The 13,673-nt window shown below is 40.5% G+C and overlaps 1 protein-coding gene across 3 annotated transcripts in view; it reads left to right on the top strand.

Moving 5' to 3' along the window:
- CNTNAP5 (contactin associated protein family member 5) overlaps positions 1–13,673 on the top strand; it is an 865,075-nt gene that overhangs the window by 185,518 nt on the left and 665,884 nt on the right. For all 3 annotated transcript variants that reach the window (XR_014829313.1, XR_014829314.1, XM_021075830.2), the window contains exon 2: positions 10,544–10,648. Coding sequence is in view for 1 of the 3 variants with exons in the window: in XM_021075830.2 (XP_020931489.2) it covers positions 10,544–10,648 (105 nt within the window). In the remaining 2 variants the exon portion in view is untranslated. The remainder of the gene's footprint in view (positions 1–10,543; positions 10,649–13,673) is intronic.

Here is a 13,673-nt window from a genome sequence, read left to right as displayed (position 1 = left end):
AGAAATAAAATATAAGGTCAGAAAGAAACTCAAACATTTCTATAGCCTGGTCCCTTGTAATGTTATATAAGAGCTCTACTTCCTGTTCCCCTATAGATTCACTAGTCTATGGACCAGAGAGCTTGATGCCTGGCACGTTATGCTTAAGAACCTTAAATGCATCCAAGGAAAAGTGTGATCAAACTTAGAAAGTGTACTTTGTTTGGTCTGGGAGCATAAGTGATACATAAACAGAATAGCTCTTGGTACAGAATTATCCTATGTACCCTGAAGAGCTGATAAAGAAACAATGTTAAAACCATCTGGATGGATAGAATCTAAAAGATATGGTAGAAACTTTAAGAAATATCATTTTTTAAAAGCTACAGTTGGGACTGGAGAGGATGAGCAGAGGATAGGCTAGAATCTAAGGAAGAAAGAAACTTGAATCTAAGAAATAAAGAAGGCTAGTAAACAAAGGAAACTAGCGTGTACCCAGTTCTGTGCCAATCACTGGGTTAAATATTTAACATGAATTGTCTCTTTTTGTTCTCATAACAAGCTTGGATATAGTTATTATCCCCATTATACATAGAGAAGATTGAGATTAAATAACTTCCCAAAGGACATATAATTAGTAAGCTGCAGAGTCAGAATCTGAATTCAGACTGGGCTGAAATCCAATGTCTGCCTCTTTCCAAATCTACTGCAGCCTCAGAATGGTCCAGAAAACACACACACACACACAGAGCCAGATTACAATCTTGAAGTCCCACTGCTTCTGTCTCTGAGATGGCACTATTTTCTCATCTACAAAGACCAATAAAAATCAATATTTTTCAAATTATCAGTACATGTTTATCCCATCCACTCAAGTGGTTGCAGATGACCCTCTTGGGGTTATGCTATCAGCCAGCTGGCCGGTCCTCTGCTCCAGCCTGTCTCCTCAATCAGGCATTTTTCCTAATTTCTAATGAGTAGACTGATGGTACACAGAGGTTTTAGTATTTTCTTCAGGGACTCTATGCCTAGGCCCATTAAAGATGAAGAGGGTTTTGTGAATGTAGGTGGATTGATTGAGCTGCACTATAAGATTGTGGTTTCCTGAGTAACCAGGATTTCAGTGTAATTTAGAACCACTCAAGGCAGCATCATGATTAGCTATTGGAAGTTTCACTCCAGTGTATTCAGAAAAGAATAGATATCTACTGAGAAAGACACAGCTCAAGGAGAGAAATTCTCAACTCTGATGACCCTGAATTGACAGAAACACTATCTTTATAATTCTTTAGTTGTCCCCATTTTAACATCCCATGCATGATCCTTTGAACAATGCACTTTTCTAAGTAAAAAGACATTGTTTTTACTTGTAATTTTTTAATTAAATTTTCTTGGCATGTGGTTGACTTACAATGATATGTTAGTTTCAGGAGTATAGCAAACTGAATCAATTCTACGTGTACATATATCCATTCCTTTTCAGATTCTTTTCCCATATAGGTTATTACACAATATTGTGTAGATTTCAGGTAGATCCTTGTCTACTGTTACTTTTTAAAAATTTTTTGTCTTCTTTTTCCTGCTTCCCCAACACTATCATTATATACATCTCATTTGTTCATGTGTTTAGCTTTGCTTAAAAATTCAATAAATTCTGGAGTTCCCGTCATGGCTCAGTGGTTAACGAATCTGACTAGGAACCATGAGGTTGTGGGTTCGATCCCTGGCCTTGCTCAGTGGGTTAAGGATCCAGCATTGCCGTGAGCTGTGGTGTAGTTTGCAGATGTGGCTCGTATCCCGCATTGCTGTGGCTCTGGTGTAGGCCGGCGGCTACAGCTCCGATTCGACCCCTAGCCTGGGAACCTCCATGTGCCACAGGAGTGGCCCAAGAAATGGCAAAAAGACAAAAAAAAAAAAAAAAAAAAACAATAAATCCCGAAACTGACTTGGCACTGCTTTATGGTGGGGGCGGTGTGTGTGTATGTGTCTATCTGCCTGTCTGTTGTGTGGAGTAATGGTAGGTGGAGATGGGAATAGAGGTACAGAGGTATATAAACACAAAATTGGAGTTGGGAAAGTTTTAAATAGGTACAATTTTATTTTTTCAAAGGTTTGCTTTTTTCTTATCAGTATCTTCTAAAACTCTCCTGAGAAATCCAGCCATCGATCTCACCTTCTCATATTCCAGAAATTTCTAATCCTTTTCATCTGTGAATTTTACCTTTTCTACCCAACAAAACTTTCACATCTTCTAGTCACTCCAGTTGAGTTATGAAGGTCTATGTGTAATCCTAAAGATTTAATAGCTTTAGTGTATTTGAATTTAGACAATGTTGAGTGATACTTTGGGAGAGCACTGTCCTCTGACCAAAGCCTATCCCAACAACAGGCCCCAGACTCCTGACCTCTGCTGTTGGGTGTCACTTTCTGTCTCTTTAATCAGCCTGGGACCCCATCAGTGATAGCCAGCCTTATGGCCAGTTTGGATCTGTTATATGTTAATAACTCCTTCGTCCTTTCATTTCCATGATGCTACTTCTGGAAGCCCTATTTAAGGCTGGCTTGTCTAATACATCTTGGTGAGGAAAGTATGTTGAAAGCAGTATTTTAGAAAGAATGTTTCAATGAAAGCAGAGCCCCTTGTAAACTCCACAGACTTATAAAATAATAATTTGATGTTTAAAAGTATGAATTAGAGAATTCTATGGTGCAGCCAGATAAGAATCTGGTATTGTCACCGCAGCAACTTAAGTGGTATGGGTTCAATCCCTGGCCTGGGAACTTCCTCGTGCAGAGGGTACAGCAAAAATTAATTATTTTTTTTTAAGTTTGAATTAAGTTCCTGTTGTGGCACAGTGGAAACGAATCTGACTAGTATCCATGAGGATGCAGGTTCGATCCCTGGCCTCACTCAGTGAGTCAGGGATCTGGTATTGCCCCAAACTGTGTGGTAGGTCACAGATGCGACTCAAATCCCACATTGCTGTGGCTGTGGCACAGGCCAGCAGCTTCAGCTCTGATTCAGCTGCTAGCCTGGGAACTACCATATGTTGTGAGTGCAGCCCTAAAAAGCAAAAAATAAATAAAAATAAAAAATAAAATTATAAATTAGGATCAAATAAAGTGAGTATAAATCTGAGAAATCTTCCTAAGCAGCAATAACACAAATTGTGGGGCTTGTAACTTTCATCCTTTCCCTCAGCAAAGATTTACTGAGCATGTACATAGACCCAGGTGTTAAGTGCTATGGTTAAAAAAACCCCTTGCTCAGCAGGATGTTTCATGTTCCTCATATGACTCAAACATCATATTCCTCACACAGGAGGCTTAAGGAACATTTGTTAAATTAGGTTAAATGATTGATAATTTAGATTTAAGGATAATTTTTTAAATGAAAGTAAGCAATCAGTTTTGAACATGATATTCCTAACCTGAGAATCAAAAAGAAAACAAAACCCCAAAACAAAAACAAACAAATGGAAAAAGCCCAATGTTCATCAGTGTCAGCAGTGGAGGGAAGGGAGTAATCTGAGAAGAAAGACATTTAGGAAAGTAACTTTGGAGACATCCTGTTTAGGCTAATTATGGGACACCTGTGGACAAATGTTCTTGAAAATTAGATGAAAAGAGTTAAACTCACACCAGACAGTCACACAGGAGACTGGCCCTTGCTCATCTATGATGCTTTCCTGCCATCATTTCAGGGATGGGAAGCAGACTTTCAGATGGATGGTCGACAAAGTGTCACAGACAGTGGTTCAAAGTCTGGTTTAAACACTGACTACAGTGTGAAAAGATCAAAGAAGCACACAGGTTCCTCAGACACCCAGTCAATAGAAATGGTAGCAGCCTCTCGCGGTGCTGCAGGGGCCGCAGACCACCTAGAGGGGGACCCCTGCTGCCTTGCTCTTGTTCTCAGTGCGTCTGATTATGATCCTCACCTGCAAGTGAGGATCAGTACCTCCCAACCAAGTCTCTCCTAAAATCTGTAATAGACAGATGTTTAAAGCCTGGAAGGAATCTCAGAGCCCTCCTATTAATCCCTAGACAGGAGTAGCCCCCTCCAGGACGCCTGGTGCTGCTGCCCTCAGTCCACCCATCACCAATCACCCCAGAGTGTAATAAGGGGTGTGTCCATGTCCTCCGTGTTGGAGCCATTGGGTACCATCGTTGTTACTCTCCCTGAAGCCTTCAGAAACTCTGATACCTAGAATGTGGCCAGTGAAAATCTGGATTGAACGAATGAACAACCACCTCCACCATTTGGAGCTGAGCCCAAAACTCTGAAAAGTGAAAACAGAGCACAATTCCCAGGAAGGGAGCAGTGGGTTCCCTGGATCCCAAGCCAAGGATCTCCTGCATGTGATTGTCAATAACCCTAGGGAGCTTTTTAAACAACACATGGGTTATCTTTCAGTCCAAAGTAAATGCTGGGCTTCATGAGCTCAGGGTCTGTGAGCTAAATGAAGCTAAAAGCGTGAGTTACCACTTCTAAGCATCATTGCAGGCACTACACAAAATGCATGCTTTATGTCTTTAAACAAAGTGAGCCATTAAATGTGCAATGCTAAGAGGAATTTTATCTCACCCACAAATAGAAGTGAATCCCTTAGGCTCCAAAACCCCTTATACAATTTACTCTGGTATTCAAAGAAATGCTCATGATTTAACTTCTGCTACCATCTGTAATTCTATTGGTATTTTAATAATAATGAATAAAAATATGTATTGGCAACAAAAATGTGACAAAGTAGAATCATCTTAATGAGTCCATGCTAATTTCTAAGAAGCTATGTAAACCTCATATTTACTCAGAATTCTCTTTTGTGTCTCTACCTTTTAATTAACGTGAAAGAAGATTGTTAGTATTCCACAGTACACCTATTTGAGGAAAACATTATGCCCTCTCCTTCAGATTGAAAATATCAAAGAAAATGCTCTATTTGAGTATCCATATAAATACTAATAAAGAAACAAATGCATTTTTTTTTCTTTCATCCCCCCTTTATTGTGTGGTGTTTTTTGTTGTTGTTTATTTTGTTTGTTTGTTTGTTTGTTTGTTTGGTAGGTAGGAGAGAGTTTTGAGGAAAGAAATAAGGCAAGAAACATTGAGAAAAAATTCAGGTTCTTTTGAAAGTTATAAACTCTTCTTCAGTGTTTTTTGGTTTTCCAGGAAATGAAACAACGCCCTTCTTTTTGTAGAAAATAAGTCCTTTGTCAAAACAAATGTTGTGAAGAATGACATAACTAATGGTGATCAGACTTACTCACAGGTGGCCAGAACTTTTGACCTAGAAGTCACCACCTGGTGTGGAGGAAACCCGAGTTCAGTCCAGGCTAGTCCATTAATTAACTGACTAACCCTGAGCAGGCCTGTCTTCTCCCTCAACCCTGAGGTCTCATCTGTAAAGTCAAGGGCTTGAATCCCACAACTACAGAGGCACCTCTGGTTTTGATACTATCTTAGTCTATGAATGTAGGGCTAAGTTATTTGCAAATAGGACTGGGATTGTTGAATACCTTCTGAGTGGAAAGAGCTCAGGTGCTTTTCATCACACTCACAGGCCTGGATCTTTACCTGCCTGGGTGTGGGGTGGGTCTGGAGGTAGCCTTTTATGTTAAAGGAAAATAGTAAAGATGGCAGTAAAGACTTTGCTGAAGAAAAATGGAGGATAATAGTGTGAAGAAGGGTTTGCATTTTTAAAATAGCCTTTTAATATCACCTGATTTTTTTGCAACACATCTTTTAGGAAAAGGCTCAGGAACGGGCGTTCTAAAGGATATTTTGAAAATATTCTACCGACACCAGTGCATCCATTTCTGGGACAATCATTATGGTCTCTCTCAGGTTGTGTGTACCACAGGAAGCCTGACTTTTAGTCCCATCTTATATTTTTCCTAAACTTCGACATCTCTCTCCCTCCCCAAATTTCTTCACCCTTTCCTCATGTAAATACAGATAAACATCCACCACACTTTTGAAAGAACCAACTGATGGATTTAGCCTGCAAACACTCTGTCAGGAGGCTGAGATGGGAGTGGTGCCTAAAATGTAACAACAACATGGGTTTGCTTATTTAAAGCCTGCAGGAATGGTGGAGCAGATGGCGCTTTGTGTTTTTGCTTCGCAGCCATGTGTTTGGTGCGATGTCAGCCCAGTCTCAGGAAGGCTGCCAATCCGCAGAGGGGCCGTTCACCTCATGCAAGGCTGTCTTCACTCTCCCCTTGTCTTCACCTCTTTACCTCCTCTCCACTTCCTACCCTTCGTCTCATCGGGTTGACCACAAACCCATAGCGCAAAAGGGTTTTTTTTTAGATGGCCTTTCTCGTGCAGGTTTTGTGACATAGAAATAAGATCCCAGGAATAAAATTGTGATAACAGTTGCTATGGACTGCAGCAGATGTTACAGACAAGTCATGTTCTGCTTCCTGTGCTCACTTTATCCTTTAAAGGGGGACTATTCCATCCACTCTCATTCCCCCTTTAAAATGGTTCTATGGGGAGTTATGGCAGAGATGACTCTTGATTTGGGGACAGTGGGGATACAGCTTACTGCATTGGACTATATTGGAGTCACCAAGGCAAGAGAAGAAGCCAATCCAGAAGGGAAGCTCTGAGCCCTAGTCATCCCAACACCTTCCACTACCCCAGGCTGTTCCAAATCAGCAATATATAAAATTACTTAGAGTACATCCTTGAATAATGGGGGCTGAAGGGTGCACACCCCCAACACAGTGGAAAATCCTCCCTCTGGGTCTGAGGCTCCCCTCTCTGCAGGTTCAGCCAACCATGGACGCTGTAGTACTGTACTATTTGTTCACTGTTGACAGAATCTGGTGTAAGTGGATTTGCACAATTCAAACCTGTGTTGTTTAAGTGTCAGCAGTATTGTCCTCGTTTATGTTAGATCATTTCTCCTCTGCTTGAAGAATAGGACATGTCTGGGAGCTCCCTCCTTGTGGTGCACCAGGTTAAGGATCTGGTGTTGTCACTGCAGCAGCTCCGGTCCCTTTTGTAGTGCAGGTTCAATCCCTGGACAATGAAATTCTGTACGTTGTGGGCTAGACCAAAAAAAAAAAAAAAAGAAGAAGAATACAACACATCTAAAAATCACACACACTTACTTTTGGGTTTGAAATGCTTATATGGAATGCCCACATTCTCTCTCTCTCAACTTTTTTTTTTTTTTTTTGCTTTTTTAGGGCCGTACTTGTGGCATATAGAAGTTCCCAGGCTGGGGGTCGAATCAGAGCTACAGCTGCCCACTGAGCAAGTCCAGGGATCGAACCCACATGTACATGCTGATGGATACTCGGGTGCATTACCACTGAGCCACGATGGGCACTCCCTGGACACATTCTCAATTCCCAACCACGAGGGGTAATTGGATCACCAATTTGAGTCTATACTCAGTTTACGTGACTTGTCAGGTTTGTTCATGTGACACCAGGAAGACAGTGAGAACTACCTATTAGCCAAGGAAGGGGAAGTTTTCTTCCTTTCTGATCGAAGCTTTCCCATTCATATCTTAGGACTAGGGGTCAGAAGCTCAGATGTGTTCTCTAAAGGCTACTTCATTGTGCAGGGTCCCTGAGGAAGGGGTTCTGAAGTATCCCCTCTGCACCTCCCCATTAGTAATGGCTGTGTTCGATGAGTTTACCATTTTCCAAAGTGGAAACACTGACCCGGAGATGCAAGGAAGGTGCATTTCAGAAGAGGGAAAGGACCATAAGGAAATTAGCAGCTGATGTCAGTGGAGCTGGAAGCTTCCTTCTCCCTGAAAAAGGGGTCAGTTGTCAGCGTTATACATGGAGAGGATAAACAACAGGGACTTACTGTGTAGCACAAGGATATCCCAAGATAAACCTTCATGGAAAAGAATATGAAAAATCGTATATGTATATATGTATAACTGAATCATTTTGCTGTGCAGCAGAAATGAACACAACATTGTAAATCAATTCTACTTCCATAACAAAGGGGAAGGTGACTGCACAGGGCTGGAGGGACAGGGATATCCTTTGTCTGGATGTCTGTATAAGTAGGTACCCATTTATGTGGCTTTGGGTGTAGTGTTGGTGAAACTCTCCTAAACTGTCTCGTCTTTTTATTTATTGTTTCCATCTTCATATTTCTCAATGGTCTCCAAGTTCCTTGACACCTGAGACTCAATTTTACTCAAATTTATTCCCAATGCCTATTCGGGGTCTAGCATAAAGTGAGACCTTATAAATATTTATTGAACTGAATTAAATTGAATTGACTAGGTCACTTCAGTTTCTACCCAGGGAAAAAATCGGGTTAGGTGCGCAACACTCAAAAATGTCATCAGCGACACACTGGAGAAAAAAAAAAAAAGACCCTAATAAAAAAGGTAGCAGTTTTATGCATGTCATATATTTAAGAAATATATAAAGAGTAAAATAAATATGGTCCTTGACCTTCACAGATCTTCAATTTGCTTGTGGAAGTGGGTATTTAGACTGCGGGTTATTGGGAAAGGGTGGAGGGTATGTTGTCTGAAATGGGAGGGTTGCTGTAGCTGCAGATGTGGATAGATGAGGCTCACAACACAACTGCAAAGAGAAGTACTTTGCGGTGTTTGGTGTGCGTGTGTGTGCGTGCGTGCTTGTGTATGCCCCTGAGGCTCAGTTCAATCTTCTGCACTCACCTGTGTCCTGATGATGAAACCAGCATAAGCCAATGGAAAGTTTCCATTGTGTTCAAATTGTTTCCTAACATATAACTAGAGTAAAAACTCATGTTTCCAAACCAGTATGTTGGGAGAGTGTGTGCACCCCCTCTCCCTTGCATCTTATGCCTGGAGTAAATTGGCCCTGAGTCCTGCTTCCTATTTGCAGAATAATCGTAACCACTGAGGTGCCCTTGCTCTGATTTTTGTGTTTTTCCTCCTCACTGAGGATCTGGCTCTATTTTGTTTTGTCAAATACCTCAAAATATTTTTCAAACATTTTCCTCTGGGAAAAACTCAAAATACATTTTGCCAGTTGATTTGTTAACACGTTTAACAAACAAAAATTCAATCCTTATGCTTCCCATTAATTTTCCTGCAATTAGATAAAATACCACTCTCCAAGAATTTGCTGGGTAAACAAGTGACCTCATAAATCCTGTGTACAATTTCTTTCAAAAAATGTCAACTCGGCTCTTCCTGAGAGCCTTTTATGCCATGAAGTTTATTTACTGAATTAACAAGTTTCACAGGTGTTTTGACTGAGGTATGTTTAGATCTCATGAGCTCATTTTGCAGTGTTCTACAAGATCAATTGTATTCAAAATAGAAAAACACGAGTTCCTGTCGTGGCTCAGTGAAAACATCTGACTAGTACCCATGAGGATGCAGGTTCAATCCCTGGCCTCGCTCAGTGGGTTGAGGATCCGGCATTGCCGTGAGCTGGTGATGTAGGTCGCAGATGCGGCTCAGATATGGCATTGTGGTGGCTATGGTGCAGGCCGGTGGCTACAGCTCTGATTTGACTCCTAGCCTGGGAACCTCTATATGCTTCGGGTGCAGCCCTAAAAAAAGACCCCCCCAAAAAAATAGAAAATGGTAATAAAATGTGGGGGCTGTTATGTGGATTGATTTATTCATTGATTGATTCCCTCCTTCTTTCCTTCTTTCTTTTCATCCTTCTTTCCTTTATTCCCCATTTCATTCTTTCAATAAATCCTCATTGAAAGTTTATTATATGCCAGATTATTTGCTAAGATCCCACAAAGAGCATGTTACCTGCTGGCGAATGCAAACAAATAAGTGAGTAACCAGTTACAAACTGTTCAGAAGAGCAGAGTCCTGTACAGGGATTAGATGCTAAAGGTCCTCTGGAGGAATATGTCTATATTGTGAAGACGGCATCTGTGCCCATGGCCCCACCCTGTTCCACATGTGGAAAGCATCAAAAAAGCTTTAGACAGACCTACCACATTTAGGGAAGGCTGGAAGTATAGCTGCTGAAGGAAATGTCAGACTCAAAATTGTACAAGACTGGGGACTATTCCCTGCCAGTTTTTAGACTAGAAATGAATTATTAAAATTAGCACTTCATTTCCCAAAGACTTTTGTACAACTTGGAATGAAACATCCTAAGTTATTTTGTCCCTCTAGATAGAACTATTACAAGAGTCCTTAGGGACTAAAGATGGGAGAGTAGTTAAACCAAGCTCCCCATTTTGAAACGGTTTCTGCTCTTACAGCAGAAGCTCACTGGCCATATCGTAAGGCTTTGTTCAAGTGGTTGATTAAAGGAATAGAAGGCTAGTTGGACTTTTGAGTTAGACACATCTGGGCAAGAATTCTGGTCACACTGTTTTCTAGTGTTGTGACCTTGGACAAACTACATAACATCTCTGAACTTGAGTTTCTCCAACTGTGAGAGAAATTTAATGCCTGTGAGGAGTGGATGAAATAGCACAGGGATACAGGTAGTGGCCTTGTGCAGAGAAGGTGGTTAATAAATGGTGGTGGTGATGTTTTGATTCCTCTCTTTCTGGACCATTTCTTGCTAACAGAATGTTCTCTCCCTCTCTCTCCTCTCGTTGTAGACAACTGTGATGACCCATTAGCATCCCTGCTGTCTCCAATGGCTTTTTCCAGTTCCTCAGACCTCACTGGTGCTCACAGCCCAGCTCAGCTCAACCGGAGAGCTGGTGAGTAGGTGACTGAAAGTCTAACGGCAAGTGCTGAATGAGTACATAGTGAGTGGATGGACGAAAGTGGGCATCTATGTGTGCTGGGATCATGTCCAAGAGCAATGCTCAGGCGAGGACTGGGTGGAGAGGTGCAAATGGAATGAAGCCATGTTCCCTAGCACATAATGGAAATTCAAAGTACATTAGTTGCTGCCCCCCTAAACCCACCTTATTCTTCTTTGATTATCATGAGGCCTTTTGTGAAAAAAATTTTTTTAATTTACTTTATTTTTATATTTTCCACATCTAACCTAAATAGCTACCAATATATATCATGATTATAGCATGTTATCATAAGGAAGAATGAAATCTACCAAGATTTTTCCTTCAATAACTTTAATAATTACAATATAATAAATGTTCCTGGCTTAAGGAACATCATTAAGGAAAAGTAAGAAAATACCAAAACGGCAGTAGTACCAGCTAGAGATAACTGTGATTAAATGTTGATTGAGTATCTTTTAGCATATGAGGGAAGTTAGGGCAGACACCATTAACTAAGGTCTTATATGAAATGTGTTTAACAAATATGAGGCTGGATGTCTGGAGAGGTATATTTTAATTCACATTTATAATGGGTGTGTGTGTGTGTGTTGTAACTGAATTTAAATTTTTTTTTCCATTGGTGATTATTTTCATTAGAGTATAATTTACAGCGTTGTGTCAATTTCTGCCATATAGCATACTGACCCAGTCAAGAATATATGTGTTCTTTTTCTCAGCCTAGGGAACTATGTCCAGTCTCTTGGGGTAGAACATGATGGAAGATGGTATGAGAATGGGATTTTTTTTTAATTTTTGAAGACTTTAAATGTCTGATAATATTAGTTTACTTAACATACCTAATGAACACTCTCAACTCTTTTTCGAATTGAGAAAAAATTCCTATGCAGTTCCAAGAGGTACAGTGATCTTAGAGAGTTCATATTAATTAATGTTGACTCTATCTTCCCATTGATATATGAGGTCAGTCACATTAGTAAGTTTTCCAGTGTTGATTTGTCTTTACATTTTGGAATAAGTCCTAGTTGTGCTACTGATATTATTTTTATAAAGTGCAGAGTGATTTAATTCGTTAACATCTTCATTTCCAATTTTGAATCTCCATTGATAGCGAGATGGAGTTGTAATTTTTATTTGTATATATGTATTGTGTGTCTCATACTACACTTCGCAAGTATTCTGGTATAATGAAGTCTATAACTGAAAACTTAGGAAGGTGTACGTCTTTGTCGAGGAAGGAGTTTAAGGATGCTATACTAAAGGGTAAAGGATGCACAATCAAAGACCCAGTAGGAAAACAGTAATAATGGTTTTGTACTAATAATGGCCTTTTCCTGGGTTCTCTGTGCCAAAAATTTTATAAAGCATTTCACCCATATTATGGTATTTAGTCTCCACAAAGATACTGTAAGGTAAGCATTGTTATCTTCTCCCCTCAGAGAGGTTTCCTAAGGCTCAGAGTAGTTGTACAACATGCCTAAAATCCTGCAGCTATGAAGGAGAAATGGTTGGATTCACAGCTCAGCCATCTGAATCCAAAGCTTTTCTCTGACCTTCACATTAGCAAATTACTTCATTCACACCGGTTCAAGTGGGGGTGTATTAAAAAGGAGAAAGTTCTGGAAACTGATCCGCCACAGTTCAAATGCTGGCTGCAGTGTTCTGCAGCCTGCAAGTTCTGTAGGCACCTGTGAGTCACTTTCCTGCTCTCAGAATCACGTCTCTATCTGTACTGCAAACCAGTGATGCCAGCCTTGAAGCACTGGGTGAAGACGGAGAGCAAACTCATGGGTTTGAAGCTACTTCCCACTGTGGGGTGGAGATGTGGGTCTGCCTGTCATTTCAGGAAGAAGCACAGGTTGGCAGATTTCAACATAGGGTGTCCCACAGGGCATCCAGAGCGAGAGCTGGTCACAATCCCACCCAGTTGCCTGGTGGAAGATGGTCTTTCTGGCCTCAGTAGCTCCTGGGAAGTTTCTGGGGAAGCTGTGTGTCTGACGGTACCCCCCTAACATACACGTACACAATGGGCAAATAGAGACAGGACACCAAAGTCTCCGCTTCATTTTACCCTAATCATCCTGCTCGTGGGGGAATGTGGAGCCTGAGCTCAAGGCTAGCTTAAGTGCCTGCAGAGGAGACTGACCTTGCCTCCCTCCCCCCACTTAGAGTATGAATCAAGAAACCATCCAAGGTACAGTCAGAGAGCTGCGGGGTGGTGGTGGGGAGCCTGTGGCCAAGAAGCCAGCCCCTCTCAGGACTGACCGCCTCCCTTCATTCACCGGGCCAACCATTCCCATTGGGGAAACTAAACACAGGCTCAGGAAGATACTAGATGACCAGTTCTCATCCAAACACTGTACATTTGAATAACCTGGAGAGTTTTATAAGTAGCAATGCCTGAGCCCCACCTCCCTGTATTCTGAATTAATTGTCTGGAAGGGGACCCAAGAACAAATATTGATAAATTAAATAAACACAAGCTTCCCAGCTGATTCTAAAATGCAGCAAGAATTGCAAGTTACTAAATGGATGAATTCGTGAATAACAGTTCTATCTATTAATATTTATTAATCACCTGTGCCAACCACTATGCTAAAACTCTGGCATGTACCTGGTAGAAATAGGCACGAACCTTATTCATAAAGAGTTCACATGGGTAATGCAAATTACAACATAATGAATAGCTAACATTTGCTAGTGATAATATTGATGTCATTATTTTGTCATATATGTAATATAAATGATGTATGTATGTATATATATAGGAGAAAATATAAAGGTAGTTAAATATATATACATATATACAATATAAATATGTGTATATATATGTATATATAGTAGGATATATAAAGAGAGTTGAATATATACATATGGTTGTGTATATAGAGTCAGAGACATATATAGAGAGAAAGGTGAATATATACATCGTTGTTTTTATATATATTTGTATATATACATCCATATGTAATATAATATA

This window comes from Sus scrofa, chromosome 15 (assembly GCF_054392235.1).
Source record: "Sus scrofa isolate SSC_HxYL_T2T_F1_AM1 chromosome 15, Sscrofa_HxYL_maternal_Yorkshire_Landrace_v2.0, whole genome shotgun sequence".
Classification (NCBI taxonomy): Eukaryota; Metazoa; Chordata; class Mammalia; order Artiodactyla; family Suidae; genus Sus; species Sus scrofa.
This window is presented reverse-complemented; position numbering and strand designations above follow the sequence as displayed.